The sequence below is a fragment of the Opisthorchis viverrini genome (assembly GCF_000715545.1).
Source record: "Opisthorchis viverrini unplaced genomic scaffold opera_v5_71, whole genome shotgun sequence".
Lineage (NCBI taxonomy): Eukaryota > Metazoa > Platyhelminthes > Trematoda > Opisthorchiida > Opisthorchiidae > Opisthorchis > Opisthorchis viverrini.
Window position 1 is genome coordinate 974,356 of NW_008751727.1, and position 16,910 is coordinate 991,265.

Consider the following 16,910-nt stretch of genomic DNA (forward strand, 5'->3'; position numbering starts at 1 on the left):
ATTATTATTATTATTATTATTATTATTATTATTATTATCATTATGGTCACAGACAAGTTTACCCTGACACTCGTTCTGTGAGAGGTCAGAACAGTGGCACTTACCGAGCTTCCTGTATTCTTCCCCAGCTGGACAGTCTAACTTCGCTCGGAGCATGTTCGTTTATGCAAAAGCGTTCAGTCCACCTGATTACAAAGACAACTTACCCTTGGGTTATTCCTCTCCTAGCCTTGTCAAGAAGATTCTTGGCTTTCCAAGTTTCAGGCTGAAGTTAAGCACATTTTGAGTCGTTGTGTAATCACTCGTGTGCTTTTCAAACCAGTACCTTTTGGACATTCCTGCCCCTCTGGTTCAGCCACAAGCAACGGTCCGACGGTTGATCCTCTACTTTCCAGGTACCTATATGGGCTTGACAGTCCCATCCATAAGGCGGTGTGGGACTGGCAGCCTGAGGACACAAAGACTAAGACACAACTTCCCGACTGCTAACTGCTGTGGGCGGTGTGTTTTTCAGCCATATGGCTTCTAGACTTATTTCGACTGTAACACATGACGCATAGATAGCATTGAACGATAGCAGGGTGCGGTTACAGGGTTGGTGTTTTTCACTCTACCCTTCTTAGATTCGCTGCCTCCGCAAATAGCCTCATGCGTTTGTCTTATTTTTGAAATACGGCATTTATTATCCAGTTTGATCACGGCACCATGGTGCCGACGGTTTTTTATAGTCCATTTTTCAAATGGACTTTACTGGCTAGCCTCTGCTGATCGACATTATAGACCCTGTTCGGTCGCCTCCCGACCCAACTCTCTTTCATCCTAGGATATTTACGCATGCCCCTCCTAACGTGTCACCAGCCTGTTCAACCAATGGTCAACATCATTTTTTCACTCTCAGGGTCTTCCTATTCGTTTGAATCAATCTTCGACGATCCCAGCGTTCGTGGATAATACTGGTTTTAGTACTGGTAAGTACTGGTAAAAATTGCTAATACGCCTTTAGTTTCCACCTGGTTAGATAGATTTTGAGGTCAGCTCTGTAAAATTCTCGCATGTGACTCCAAACTCTGGACATAACTCTCGTCAGTGGCTGCCTAAGTCTCACCACTTAAGTTTCCCGAGAGCTCCCTCGTAGCGTCCATAAGGTTGTCACTTAACGCCGGAACGGTATCTTCCCTTCCCCATTTCTTCCTCGAAGATTTTTTGTCCCTTCCCATGAGATCCTCCCAGCCTGTGCAGTACCCCCAGTACTATGTGACAGGATACGCGGGCAGCATCTGCGCAATATCCTGTCTTAAAAATTTCCACCTGTCCGCAAACGAGCTTCCTGCACCTTCGGTTGCCGTGCATCAGCTGGGGTATTTACACTGAACAGCAAAACTAGAATTTACCGCTGGGTGTTATATGGAACCCGAAACCCCTACCCCACTGCTCCCAATAACAAGCTTACGAGTTGGCTCACCTCTGGTGAACATGTCAATTAGAAGAACCAGAAAGCTGACTTCTCGCTCCCTTCTCATCGATCTGAGAAGCTGGGGCTCCGGTCAAAGGAACTAACATTCTTTGTCTAAGGCCATTACAGGCATTGTGGCTTAATGGGTAAGCCTCAATCTAATCCTGCTGAAAAGGAAACTCGAGGGCGCTGTGTGCCTTCCGCTTCATTTATGCCTTCCGATGCTTCCAGCGCCTATCTCATACTAGCCCGCTTACAACAGCTCTCAAAGGCAAACCGTACTCACTGTCAGTCAATTTATCTTACATAAAATCAATATTTGTCCGTCTTAGCGTCGACGACATCACGTCTTGTCGCCAGAGCCTTTGCCCGTATATCCCTACCTTCTCCTTCGGCTTTTGATAAAAAACTCCTTACCTGTACCAAGGAAAATGAATCAACTTCACTACCATATCCACACTGAATACATTCCATACATTTTTGAATTTCACGTTCTTTTTGAAAGAACCGAACTTCCGTTCATCCTGTATTAGGAAAACGCCTTAAGCAAACCTACAGTTCCTTCCTAGATTTGCGCTCTTTCGTTGCTTTACCGTGTAATCCCAGGATTTGCAATTGTGTGCGGCCCTTTCATCATTATCCACGTTCAAGACAGTTATTTCCTGGATGTTCATGGCCATTAATCACTGTCTTTTTCTTCGTGGTCAAAAAGGAGATCTGCATTTGATGCAGAAGTTTGCTTCGAAGGCACCTATGGTTTGGTCTTTAATGTTTCTTTTGTATTTATCTTGTCTGACCTTGGCTCTATCTTTAGCCTTGAGTTTTCGTGCCCTCCTTTGAGCAAACTTTGTTCCTCGGTTTGCTCCCCACGCTCCGCTAAGTTTTGCTAAGCTGTATTTATTAGTGATAAAGAAGGTGTCATGTTTCTCGACCGTTTGAGCCAAAGCGTGTCCGCCATCACGAGGTGTTACACCCACATATAAATTAGCACGCTGATGACTCGCAGACGGTGCCATTCCTATTCTATTCCACGGCTTACTCAGGCCATCTATCTATCAGTTTGGTCTAATCGGTTCTAATTGCCTGACTTTTCCTTCAGCCGAAACATGTCAGGTTTTTCAAGTGCTCTTTAATGCTTGTGTGATCGCAATCATGCAGACGTAGTAGCATGATCAAGGTAGGACATCCTCGTTTGGTGCTTGGGTACGCATTACGGAGAAAGCATTCTTGTGGTGCAGTTGTTTGCCCATCACTCTTTGGTAGCGCGGGTACATCACACCTCCCCAGTGGCGCCGGATTCGGCCTAAGGTTAGGAAATACGAAAAAATGAACAACTTTTTGTCTGTCTGCACCTTTGAGCGCAACCCAGTTGTCAATTTTGCGAAATACAGGTCAAGAAAAACTAATATCTTCGGTGAAAAAGCACGGGATAGCCTGAAGATACTATCTTACTTCCTAAGCATACACCGACATAAAAAGTTGTTGCGAAATGTAAAGTTGGAGATAAGATTGGTAGCTCAGGTTGCGGTAGTATCCGCTGTTTTCTCGTTGAGCCGAATGGTTCGTTTGCAAACCTTTCATCAACAGTCGAGGTGAAATTATCGGAGCGTAGCACTCGAAATCCTGTCCGGTCAGGAAGTGTATGGTTTCTGGACGCGCTAAGATGAGGTGTGCTCACCCAGTTTGACCATGACCGATTGTTGAACGCTTGGGCGAGCCTCCTTTTCTCAGTAACTTCCCACATGGCTGGTTGGCGTCCGAGTGGTCTCGAAAATTAAACTCTCTTGTCCCCCTGATCAGGTCTCATGGATATCAGACCACCAGCCCGTTATGGAAAAGTTCATCTGACAGGCCAACAGCAATGCTCACTCAAATGCCCACTGATCGGTCCAGGCCAAACTGGGAAAGTAAACTCACATTTTACCGCATTTTGATTTACCAGTTTAGGGACGATCGCATCTGCGCCAGATAATGCCCGCTATCTGTGTCCCTGCTCCGCTCCCACGCACTCCTAAGTACCCACAAATCCAACCGGTCATGCTTTTATTCTGGTTGGAACACTACGCTCATGCCTAGCGCTTTGGAACAAATCAGATGGAAATAAATGTCACTATTTTGTCACCTTATTATGTGCAACACTCAGGCGCTTTCAATATGAAGACACGTCCGGTTTCAATGCCCAATGTAAAACGCTTGCAACCAAATTTTCCAGGCTAGAGGATAAACTGATGTCCATAATCAAAGTTGAAACTGCACCATGTCTCTTTTTCGTCGGATTTCACTAAAATGCATATTGCTCCCTTCATCAGAAATTCATTACTGGTTGTTCAGAGCTGACGGCGTTCTTGGACATCTGAATTTAGCTTCGGTCACGGTCCCATAATGTGGTATTATTACAGTTCATTTGGCGACTTCCTGCTTTTTCCAATATCCTAGTTCGGTACCTCCAATAGTCTTCTTTGCTTTTCCTTCCCACTTTAACAGCTCCCTGTAAAAGCAGCTACACTATTCAGACTCCTTAGCGGGACGAAAAATCCCCCTGCTCGCATATCTCATATGCCTCGCGGTAGCCCCCAACAAGAAATTCTACCGGCAGACTTGCTACCCCGGCGCTGTGTCAACCAATACATCTGCATCACAATTTCTACTTTTGCTTTGGCCTTGCCCTTGCCACTCGTCTGAGATGTAGAACTTACCACCAGTTCGAGATCCTCTTGCACTGTAATTTGGGTCATCATCTATACAAACTTTTCAAACACCTCACTTATACCGGCCTTCCCTTCGCCAGACCCGTGGTTAATTACTGTCGTTTTAGTAAGCCGAACCAGTCCCTGACTCTTAAGGCTGTGGACGTGGATATAACCCTTTTCAGGTCAATTTAACGAATTTTTATCACCTCCTTGGGCAGATGATATTTAGCGTCTTCCTGGTTATAGACAACATGCTGCTGAATATCTCCAGCCACCATCATCAATGGCTTGATCCCATTCCAGCTCACATCTTTTTTTGCATAAGTCTACAACCAGATCAACTGTGCTTTTGATTTTACATCAAGCTGATTTTTCCCCTTTGATAAAGCCCTCATAAAGTTCAAGAGCCGCTGACCACGGCAACCCACATTGTTGTTCAAACGCCTCAAAATTGACATCAGTTGTGAAGCTGTCCAAGTAATGATGGGTGCTTGTAAAATGATATCAAGATACCAACGCACCCTTCTGAAAAGCATTCAAGAAACTACATTTCCATGATTTGAACACTCCATCTCAACTCCGCAGATCCAACCAAATTCCAAATAGTAGAACTTGAAGAAACGGCTGCAGACGTTGTCTTCAGTTCTCTCGACCCGTTTCCCATAGGGAATAATCCAGGTAGTCTCGTGAATGGCGAGCTGGTTCCCCCTATCCGGTATTGCACATTAAAAACGACCAGCCTGCAAGAACGTCCATTATTGCAAGTTCCTGTCCACAGATAACAAAGACCGGTGGGGCGAATTTCAGTTTGAATAAATATTCCGAGGTAAACGTGGCGAATACCACGATGTGACATTCTAGGCTGATTTCTATTTTCATCAAACCCGTCCAGTTTTTGCTCTCAAAGTGGTTATACATGGCCATCGTCACCTTTCCAGCCGATCTTGCCCCCATAATTACCAGGTTGACAGTCAGCGGACCTATTTCAAGACTTGGAACTCCCCTCGCTTTGTTGCTGCTCACCATTTTGAGACTGTAACGGAATGACATTAAGGATGTATTGAGAAAAAGCCAAAATGTGAACTTATCAAAGAACGACCTTGGGCAGATGGACGTTAGCATAAATGCATTGGTAGCAAAGTGAAAATGGGAAGACGTGTTTACTCAAGGTGGAGAAAATAGAGGGACTCTAAATACGTGACAAAGATCGGCCGCTGGAAACAGAATGGCTTATGTTCCAGTAACCGAACGGACGAAGTAGGTTTGAAGCTTGGTAAGATGTGCACTGATGATGATTCTCGGAATATATTTACGCTAGTGTCCATTTGCCCAAGGTCGTTCTTTGTTAAGTTCACTTTCTGGCTTTTTGTCAGCACAACTTTGGGATCATTCCTTTACAGTCTGAACATGGTGAGCGAAAACACAGCTGGGAGTGTGCCAAGTCTTGAAATATTTCCGCTGACCGTCCACTGGTAATTATGGGGACAAGAACAACTGGAAATGGGACGCCGACCATGTACGACCACTTTGAGAACAAAAACTGGACGGGTTTGACGAAAATGCAAATCAGTGGTGTGGCAGTGAAATGGTGAACAGCTGAGCTATAACCAGGGCTCGTGTCTGCTGAGAATTGGAACGTACGAATCTTTGTATAAGTATTTTAAATAGTCAAAATTCTAGCGTTTGTTATGCGTCCCTTGTTATTGACATGGATGAGTCTGTTCTTAAATGCTAACATTTTGGGCTTTCAGGAACGGCTTACGAGGATCCTATGTCACGCCGTAAATGTTTATTCGTTGATATCGTTTTAGTCTTAGATTGCATGCTGCAGAATGCTCCTCATTCCCGTGCGCGGTATGCTTGTGAGGCCACTAGACCTGTGGCTTCCAGGCAATGGTCGATCACTTGTTTTGTATCTCGTTGTGATAATGGCCTCCTTCCAAGCATCCATCTATGACGAAACATAAGGCAGATATTCTCTGGAGTTGTAAGGAATTGTTCTTGGAGATCCATGTACGGGCCTCATCTAACTTCAATTAAATGACAAGGCTTGTCTTGTGCAGGAGTGCAACTGATAATCAGTATCTTTGAGTGACAAGTAATATCAGAACCTCCATGAAAGAAAACAAAGCTGGAGCTGTATTTCTGTACGGTAGTAATAATGTAAGATATCAGTTCACAACATCAACAAACATAAACCGTAGATATCGATCAGCAGCAAACGGCTTGCTTGGATTATAAAAGTACGAACCGAGTGAGCAAACCTGCCCACACGAGAGACAATCACACGTGCATGTGTTCGGTTGCAAAATGGCAGATGGCCTCAAAGTCAAACAACTAGTGTTGGGTCAAATAAATGCAACTTCATACACACATTTTGAATATATAAGTGGAGCGCGTGTTAAGAATAGAGACAGAAGAAACGTGGGGAATCCTAAAGTTCAAAGTAATAGAGGGAGAAAGCAAACGGCCATACGTCGGTCCAAATTACCCCACCACGCGCCCCCTGGCCTGGCTTCGTAAAGCATTCCCATGGTTGCTGACAGTAGCACAATTCGTGGAAGGAGTGATCTCATAATGTCCTATCCCCCCGGGAGCTCCTTGTCTTTCAAACTTGAATCTTCCTCAACTCATTCAGTCATCAACGTTTCAAAAGGCTGGTTAATCTCCATCCAAATCCTAGCGAAGGTCTAGGTTATTTAATGTGTGATAACGTAGGGAGGCCATTTCCTTCCTCCGTAAAGGACCTAAAAAGCGACCTCTGTGGAAGTTCATCTTCAGTTATTGGGTTACTCTTCTCAACGCAGAAGAACAAAATAACGACCAATATAGCAATGAGGAGGAAGTCGTCCGTTTTGGTGAAGAGCGCGTCCCTTCCTGCCGGCTGAGTGAATAACGTCTGGCTCAACATAGCCCCAACCTGGAAGCTTATTCAGGCTTCCTTTTTCCAAAGGATAAGAACCCACACTTTACCTGACGGGATCATACGGTAAATACAACAGAGCTTTTTTCATTTTTTCGTAAACCTATAGAGTTTCCAGGCAAGCCGCGTGGGCCACCTTCTGTGACACTGGATGGGGTTCTCTGCCTCTTACCATTCAGCTCTGCATTCTCCCTGCCAGAAAAATTACGGGCATTTATTAATATTCATACATTATCCGCCGTTCAACACATTATGGGACGACAGAGAACATATGGAAGTCAATAGCCCCTTTGAAATACCAGGCGCACATAAGCCGGCTTTTTCAGGGTACCCTAGAATGCCGGATCTACAACACAACAGTATCACGAAACACTCAGGGGAACGGATTGCAGTCAAGTATATGAAGCAGCCACAGATCAACCGACAAAAAGACTTTAGTACCCGTGGTTGCGTGAGAACTCCAAAGCCTGTAGCTTGTTGACAAAAGCCAACATACTACCCGATGGCGTGTTCGGCTCCAAATAGCTTCATCTGTATACCAGTCAGCAGGAGCAAGCCGAAAGTAATTTTCCATAAGCTGTGATGCGTGTGGTGACGGGAATTCTCTGAACAATTTATCTAGACAGAGCGTAACTGATGTCTTGGACACATTTGTTCCTTTTGGGCTACGACAGCTTTACGCTCGTTAAATACAACGATACCACCGAACCTGACCTTGTTTCTCGCCTCTGTAAATCAAATAAACGGATTTCATTGGCGTTGCGATCCTAATTTGTACACCCGAAGTTCTTCCACAACCAAAGTTTACACGAAGGAAGTTTGTACACAGAGCTTCAGTATTATTATTCACTCGGGTCGCCACAGTTCTGTGAAAAATTGTATAAATGTTTCTTGGGTCTTATAAGGACGCGAAGTTTAATCTCCCACGGCCAAAGACTTTTTCGCATTTTACAAGTTAAGTACACTGTTGTGGTAGGCAGAATACATGTCACGGATGTTTGGTTGAGTTTGGTCCTAACGGTGACCTCTTGATGTTGACATCCCACCGTCTGAGGCACAGCCACGTGGTTGTCGAGTGTATTCTGGTATGCGCTTCGAAATACGACGCCTGAATAGCTACAAGCCAATAAGTGCAATGCCCTGTTAACTTATGTGTTGCCGCCATCATATGTGCGGGAGTACGTCGTGAATGACTCCGGGAGGTACCGACCAAGAACGCTGTTTACATCAACCGCGTCAAGTGCTGATTTCTGCTTCCGGTCAGCTGGAGGACTGCTTTATACCTGCTGATGGGGATACTGCCTCCGGTTATCATAAAGCCCCGCGAGTGTGGTCCTGCACATCTGGTGGAATGTGCCAGTTGCGGTTTTTGGCACTGCTGTTTTGCCAGCACGCAGCAAAAATATCTGTTAACGTCGTCATTAGTGATAGCATATTAGACGCCAGTCGGCCTGAGTAAATACTTTTTTGCGCGCAGGTACAATCTGTACACGGTACTCGGGACGATTACCTCAAGAATCAAGCTATCAGTTAGATACTACCCGGTTGAATGTGACCAACTTCCATTTTTGTGTTAGAAGCTCGGATTATTCAGGTATACTGGGTGGATAGCATCAATCAGGGCACTAGTAACGGAAGAGGAAATCGAGTATTCGCGCCTTTAAAGTTATACTTGGCGATAACACAACCAGAAGTGATAATCGGTTGAGAAGCACGTGATTTTAACAAATATGTTCTAATTTCCATTGCGAGGTATCTCCGACCATGGATAGTACGTTTCATCGCATGGTCAACTTTGATCACGCAACCGCCTGAGCAATTGTTCAGCTAGTTCATATTGCGGTGCCCCCTGGATGTCTTGTGGAGAACTAGCAAACGTTTCGTCCTATGGTTACTTGCTTGCTTGCTACACATTAAGCACGAATGGTCCATTGATGCGCTCTGCGGGTTAGTCATTTGGAAACATGACGGACTTGAGATTCAACCGGGTTTTTGAAAAAGCTTACGCAACGTTGTAGTGAATTTCATCATGACATCCTGAAGATCTCTCGGCTCTGAGCGGTTCGTGCACGAGTATGATATAGAACAAAGTTACGGGGATGATTTCGAGAGAGTCAGTCGTTCTCTTTTTGGATCACCACATGAAGCGTTTGCCTTCAGGCACCTAGCACCACGGACACCACTAGGCCTAACAATGCAGGGTGGGAAACCCGGTAATGACTATCAGTTCCGAATTGCAACCAATCAAACTTTTCAAACGCTCAACGAAGTTCTATTCGTTGAGTTGCAAGCCTTACGTGGTGTACAAAATTGTGTAAGTAGAATTCTCATCGCTCATTTTCTTATCGGATGATGAAGTGGAAGCGGTGAACTCCAGACCTAATTCACGAGTCTCAAGCTGGATTGGGTCAGCCTTGCGAAGTCAAGCAGCACAGTCTACGGCAGATGGACCGCAAGCGACGCCCCCAATGCCGGGAACTGCTGCAGAAATCCCATAACCGCTAGAAATGCAAAAATACTCGCCCCCAACTCCGCTCCTTCGAAAGAAGCATTTCCGATTGTGAGCATATTCACCACTCATGACCTCGAAAGCCAAAGCCACAAACCCACACCAGTGTACTGGAAATAACTACGCACACCGGGTTGGTCAAGCTGATTGCAGACGTTCTGGAAGTCCACGGAAACACGAAAGGGAAGTGACTGCGGTCAAATCGGCCGCGTAAACTTTGCCCAAAGAAGTTGTGTGTTGGGTTCAAGATGCGGTCCTTCGCAAAAACAAGGCTCCTGGGAGTGTCACTAATAGGACTAACCCTTGGTGGGGACATTAAAAGCACAACCGACCCAACAGAGACTCACAGAGACAACTTGCAGATCGCGTCAAAGAGCCCAAGAAACCAAACGCACGCATATTTACCAGTAATCCTTGAAGAACCACAAATCCAGTCGTCCAAAAGAGCGCGAGGCTCAAGATGTCTTCAGGTTCTAACCAGCGATATTTCAGAGCTATGATGTGAACCGGCTAGAACGAGTGAATACGGAACGAGGTGACGAAAAACGGAGCTTTGCTGTAAAGAGGGTACGTCTTCAAGTATCCCATTCAGCAACCAAGCTAGAAGGGCTGGGTAATGCGTTTCATATGCCAGATAATAAAATATCCAGAACAGTGTTGCTGACGCTGCCCGGTTCGGCTGGCGGAAAATTAGATGGAAATTATTTAGGGAGACAGAAATGAATAAAAATTTTGTTACGAACGGTTTAGGGTTAGTCCGTCTTGCTAGGTCGGGTTCAAGGGTCTTCTGCTGTGTTTGGCTGGAGAATGCGAATGGTATGGCAATTATGTGCAATAATGGAATTCTCTCAATTTAGCCATCCGTTTCAACGTTTAAGCTAGCATTCCAGACAAACAGCCACCTGAACTGCCCAAAGTGTACAAATGCCCAAAATTGAGCCAAAAACAAAAGTAAAGCGCGTCGTTTATAGAGTGCATGTCATGACAACATTCTGGAAATTCTTAAACCTTCTTGGTGCGGGACTGGCAACCACAGTTCGGCGGATGCTTGATCGTGTTTGGCTGTTGGGTCCGGACTTGCGGCCAGTCAGATTTCTTCCTAATGCTAGACCGGCAATGGACTTAATCTTTTGGCCAATCGTACGCGGGATAGATCACTTGGACATTCCAAAGCCCAGTTGTGAGCGGTGAAACAGTATCAGTGCTGAATTCGGCCTGACCCTCACTTGATGTTTATTGATGGAGCCTTGAGGCAAGGGGTTTACTCAGATTAAAAGGATATATACGGATGTCCCAACTTTATTCTTGTAAAGCACTTTGCCGCGCCCAATAAGATATCCTGGATTCCACTTAGAGTGTCTGCAGCTGTGAGTATGGAAAAACTATATCTGATCCTTGCTGAAAGAACATGCGGTTGTGCCAACATGCCCGTTCAACTTCCTCGATTCTTGTGTTGTGGAGGCGACAGTACTTTTTCTGTGGTCGGATAGTGGTATGCTGTGTTCAGAGCCTCTTTTGAAGGCGCACCCTGCTAACAACATTACATCAGGAGCGTTGGGGTCTGGCGTCGCCCCATAAGCCGGCAGAAACCTTTGTAAAATCTCTTCCGCTGGACCCTCCCCTCTGAACTTCTGAAATGCCCGCTTCAGAGCGTCAACGAAACTTTCCGCCAGTGAATTAAGAGCGGCTAGCAAGCACAAATTACGCCATACTCCAGAAAAAAACTCAGCAAACGCCAACGTCGTGAACTGATTGCCATCGTCGGGTAAAAGTCTCCAGCACTTCAAAACGACTAGACAATCGTCGGGGTACTAAGCTTGCACAGGCAGTTGTGGTGTTGGTCACCGGGAGACTTTTCGGTCACTCGATAGAAGAATAGACTATGAGCAAAAGACGTTAGCCACCCACGGGTCCTGCATGGTCGACGTGAGGATAGGATCATGGCTTGGTCGGGCGCGGCCGCGACCGTAGGTAGGTCTCCTCGGGCGGCTTTACCACACCGCAGACAACATTTGGAGATATGCTTCATCTGGGAGTCCAATAAAGGCCAGCGGACATACCGTCGGGAGGGGATTTTTATTCTGTACGTTTCCGGGTGCCTTTTGTGGAACCGGCTTAGAAGGGCGGATCGTAACTCCCCTCTAAAAATATAGGGTATCCATCGGCAAGCGATAATCCCTAGTTGCTTAAGGTCCTAGTTTGTCTTTTTGGTTATGTATGGCCATTTTCTGTCATGCCATTTGATGACCAGCTGCAGCCCATGGTCTTGGTAGGTAGCCTGGCAGGTCATGTCACCAGTCACTTAAAGAAAGCTAACCGACACTACGCAGTTCACTTTCGGTTCCAAGGCGATTTTTGTAACCAGAGTTGCTTCTGGTTCTGGTCTGCTTCAATCATCGAGTTGTAACAAAGTGTTGGCTTCTACGAGGCCGGTGGTGAACTGGTGCTTAAACTTTAATTTGTATCCCAGAAACAAAGCGGCCCACCGCTGTAGGCGTACGCCGGAACCCCCTTCTTCATGTAAAATATAGTAACCAGCCTCTTGTGATCATTCAGCAAGATAAGATGGCGACTGTGGAGCGCTGCATGGAACATTTTGACGGCAAGCACGATTGCCAAAGCTTTCAGATCTATCTGACCGTATTTGTACTTCGCTGGTGCCAGGCATCTGACCACAAGTACAATGAATTTCTTGCTGTTCCCAAGAGATACCTGTGATATACTTGCGCCGATTACACGGTTGGAAGCATCTGACGCCAAAAGTATTTCCAGTGATTAATCGTAGCTAATTAAAAGTATAAGGCAACTCAGCATGAATTTCACAAAGTCAAAGGCGCATTGGCATTCTTCTGAATATTTTCCACTTGTAGCCTTTAGTGAGTAACCCTTTTGGTGAGCTTCGTGGGCCACGCGTGGCAGGCAGAATAGTTGCAATGACTGATGAGACCTAGGAAGTACCAAAGTATTTTAACCCTGCGGGTGTCGGCGCATGTTTGATGGTATCCATTTTCTCCGGGCGGCGAAATTCGTCAAATAACGAAGTAGTTGATCGATCACATGAAGAAGGTGCATTCCCTTCGGCGCACCCTGGAGCCACACTCCTGGACACGATGGAGCGCGCACTTCGTCGGGGTTGGAACCCATGACGATGAGATCAACCAAACGGGCGACAACCCCGGAGGCATCCTTTGCTCCGTGTTCATGATATATGGAAGTGATGTGTGTGATATGTGTGATATGTGTGATAAATGTGTTGTATGAAATATGGCTACCACTGTCTCGGCGCCAAACCTCAGACGGTCACAATCGATCAGACCGCGGCGTGTACTGATGTTGGAAAGTTCTCGAGATTCTTCAAAAGCCTCAGTTTTGAGTAAAACCTACGCCAAGTCAAATTGGAGAACCAGTTAACCCAATTCAGTCACACAGAAAAGATTATTAGTAGAGGCAGAGGGTACAGATGTGCATCCAGTGAAACAATGGGACCAGCATAGAAGTCTGCACACAACTGGATGGTCCTGTTAACCTTCTTCACTGACACGAACGATGTGGTCTATGCAGAGCAGTTGGTCAGTCGGAGAATCCCAGCCTTCTCTAGTCAGTCCAGCTACTGGTCAACGATGGGTAGAGTTGCTTATGGTACTGGTTGTTTTGATTTGGAAACTACTTTGGCACTGGAGAGCGGGTGTGGCTTCGCTAGCAAGTCCCATCGGCGAACACAGATGTATAATGACGTGGGAGGTTCTCAAGCGAGCTCCTCGTGGAATGAGTTTGTTGGAGGGTATGCCCGATTGCTGCGTCCGTACGGTTGTAAATAGAATTGATGCTCTCTTCCAGCAGATTCAGTTTGCTGATCCTGTGAGATCAATTTTGGGCAATGATGTCAGCCTGCGCGTGGCTTGTGCCGTCAAGCCATTGAAGGTTACGGAGCAGCAAACCTCATCAGTTAAATTCAGCTCACCACCAAGGCATTACGGGCCCAGTGTTCAGTCGTTTCACATGCGGCTTCCAGTTCGTTTTTACACTCACCCACCAAGCAGCGTAAAGTCAGAGCTCCTACCCGGCTACAAATGAATTGGAGTGTTGTTGATGCGAGCAGTCGCAGGCTTTTAGGGCAATCAAAATCAACCTAGGATGTCACCTTCACCAAGCTAGACTGCGACTTGTGAACTGCACGGTGATGTGGTTGGCTGCGGCCTTCGATATCGATTTGAACCTTTTTTGTGGCCAAGCTGATTGCGGCTGGAACATTCATGACACCTAAACCGAAAAGAAAGAGTGAAACGCTACTGACCGCAATGCCAGGAACTTGTGAGAGGCTTGCTGTTTTTGACCGAACTTAGTTTCAAACGACTTTGGGACGCTGGATTTGACTGCATGTGCGTGGTTGCTTTAAGTATCAGGTGACCGACCAGTCATGGCCGCGTCGTGCATGTGATTGACGAGGCGCTGACATTCGGTGGGGAGGCTCCGCAACGTTATTTCAGCATCTTGTTCATTTCTGCGAGGCAATCGGACTCTGATGTGCGCGTCTTGGAATGACTGGAGCTCGGATACAGAACTGAGTCACAAACTTATACTCCGTCATTGAGTTGGGTTTGAAGTGATCCCATTCCCGAATGACAATGGCAAACGTGAGGAAATCATCGTCTTTCTTGGCCGGCGTAAGGCATTGGCAACGAACATCGTACAGTGGCATCTGATAATCTAGTATCTGGGATAGTGTGCTAGCCACTTCATCGACGCGCAGACCACGGCGCAGCTTGGGAGAAATGAAGAACCTACATCGCCCCTGCACCGGCGTGCCAAGTTTTCGCAGCAATGAGCCTACACTTAATCAGTTTTCGAACTTGAAAGGAATCAGCTTTGAACATGTATGCACGCTACCTGCACCAGGAGTGAAGTCTGTGACAAAAAAGTGTTTGAACATGAACTTCGTGATCGTGGCTGAAGCTGCATGAGCGGAAGAAACAGAGGAACCGTGTGTAATGACTCTCGGTTTCTGGGTTTGCAGACTCTGAAAGTGTGATTTGACGAGCTTCAGTTGCGCTTCTCCAAACAGTTCTTAGTGCCACTGCAATAATTCTCGGAGTTGATTAAATCCACTAGAACCGAGGGTTCACCTTCGCAAATTCTTGATCCGAACGTTCCAAGGTAGCCTTCCCACCAAAAGTGCACAATGTACAATAATACCCAAATCCAGGCCAAAAACACATATTCAGGGCGTCGTTCATAAAGCGTATACCGCGACAACATTCTGGAAATTCTGACGCCCTCTGGATGCGGCCCTGGAAAATGACATGCTTTTCAGGTGAACGACAGCCGCTGAACGACAAGAACAAAATCGACCCGGGGAACTTGGGCAAAAGCCTCGATTCTCTGTATCAATCCGTGAATCCGTGAAGTGCGGCCAATACTGGATAAGGATTAATTTCGACCAATCAGAGCTCGCCCTGTAGCAGGACCAGCATTTGCCGTTCTTCTCGCCAGTCGCGCGCGTGATAGGCTTCTTTGCCCTGGTAGCGCCTAACTGCGAGTGATAAAGCGGGATCGGTGCGGATATCCGATGTTAGTGGCGTTTATGTTGGTAATTTCCCATTCAGCGAGAGTGACTGAGATTTGGAAAGTTAGGCACCTCTGGTGTTTGTTGCAGGTTAGCTTTAGGTCCCCATAACCGTGTTCGGCTTATTCAGATAGATTGACCTGGTTTGACGATAGTGAATCATCAGTGTATTCAGCTGTTGTCTCTGTCAATGATGATGATGATGATGATAACCAACAGTTTAGACAACAAACAATGGTTAGAAGACTGTCAGGTTGATTGACTGCGTTGCATAAGTTGATGCGTGGGGTGGGTGTCAGTGTATTTGTTGTCTCTGTCAATGATGATGATGATGATGATAACCAACAGTTTAGACAACAAACAATGGTTAGAAGACTGTCAGGTTGATTGACTGCGTTGCATAAGTTGATGCGTGGGGTGGGTGTGGGTGAGGACGGGTGAACGAATAGCTGCGACGGTGAGTGATACTTCCAGGTTGCCGAGACCGAGAAAGTGATCCGTCTGATGTACTAGAGCCTAGAGCCTTTGACTCAAAAGCCATACTAAACAAGCTCTGTTCCCTACATTCGTCCTTGGGTATCTGAACCACAAGGATGACACTTTGGCGGTCACAGCCAACCAGTAGGCGTTCGAAGTGTGTGGTTTTCCGTGCCAACCTTTCCTAACCCCATCCCTTCCGGGGAAAAAGAGCATCGCCGCTTCGATAAATAGTAACATTTTGTCTTTTACTGTCTTCACGTCCCTGTCACAGTGGACAGTACGACTTTACCCTCAGTTGGCTTCGTAATACGATTTGTAGCACGATTCTAGCACGATTTGTAGCTATTCTTCGTGCTGCTCTCCATTAGCCTTTCTGTCCTAGTTGGAGCTTGGGGAACTGAGTTCCAGCCAGCTTAGCTTGAAAGATGATTGCAGCACTGTATCCCGCCCGCTGGGACAAGCTGACAGCTTTTAGGTGGGGGAAGATGAAGTTGGTGATGATCCATATCATTATGTTACCATTAAGCGCCTGCGACCATTCCACATTTTCAAACCTTACCCTCCATAATTCGATTATCCTGATCCGATGGCTTGTGGTGCCCTTCGCGTGGGAGCTTCGCTTGGTCCTGCGGCTGAAATTTGTGTTCGCTTTCTTTGCATCTATGGATGCGCCTAATTTCGGGCTATTTCACATGGTGCTTCGGTGGATAACGCCGCATCAAAATTTTGCTGTAGTGCGCCTAAACTCCTTGGTGTGCTTGCGACTTTCTTACTCATCATCGTCGCCAGGGACAGTGATATCAGTGTCGACACTGATGCTTCACTTCTACCTCCTATTATATTCAACCCCTCGGAGTGAAAAGAAGAGAAGGGCGGTGGGTGAGTAAGGGGACCCGGTACTTGTCTGTCGCGGTTATTGTGAGGTGCCCACACCTGCAAGTGCTTGATCAGACAATCTGTAAAAAAACTGTCAGCACGAACGCCATTGACACCGGTCAGCAGCCTAGTGCAGGTGGGGTCCCAGGCACTACATCCTGGAAGCTGTATGCACCAACAGCACGCAAACTCTTCGCAATCTCTTACTCCATTTTACCAACTCATACGTTGTCCACCTCGCGGTTTCTACGGTTCTGAAGGAGGCGCAGAGAACAACACCCGTCCCGGTAGACAATGTTTGGACATACGTAGCACATAGCCAAATCATCATCATCATCAATGACAGCAACATCAGTGTTGGCACTGATGCTCCACTGCCGTACAACCATAAAGTTCGTTTAGTTATATATATATAT

At 46.3% G+C, this 16,910-nt stretch overlaps 1 protein-coding gene across 1 annotated transcript in view; it reads left to right on the forward strand.

Annotated features, from left to right (window-relative positions):
- Nucleotides 1-9,260: 9,260 nt before the first annotated feature.
- Nucleotides 9,261-16,910, forward strand: part of T265_04359 (hypothetical protein) — a gene marked incomplete at both ends in the record, with an annotated part of 37,865 nt that continues 30,215 nt past the window's right edge. Inside the window, one exon of the mRNA XM_009169080.1 lies at nucleotides 9,261-9,380. Within this exon, the coding sequence (XP_009167344.1) occupies nucleotides 9,261-9,380 (120 nt within the window). The remainder of the gene's footprint in view (nucleotides 9,381-16,910) is intronic.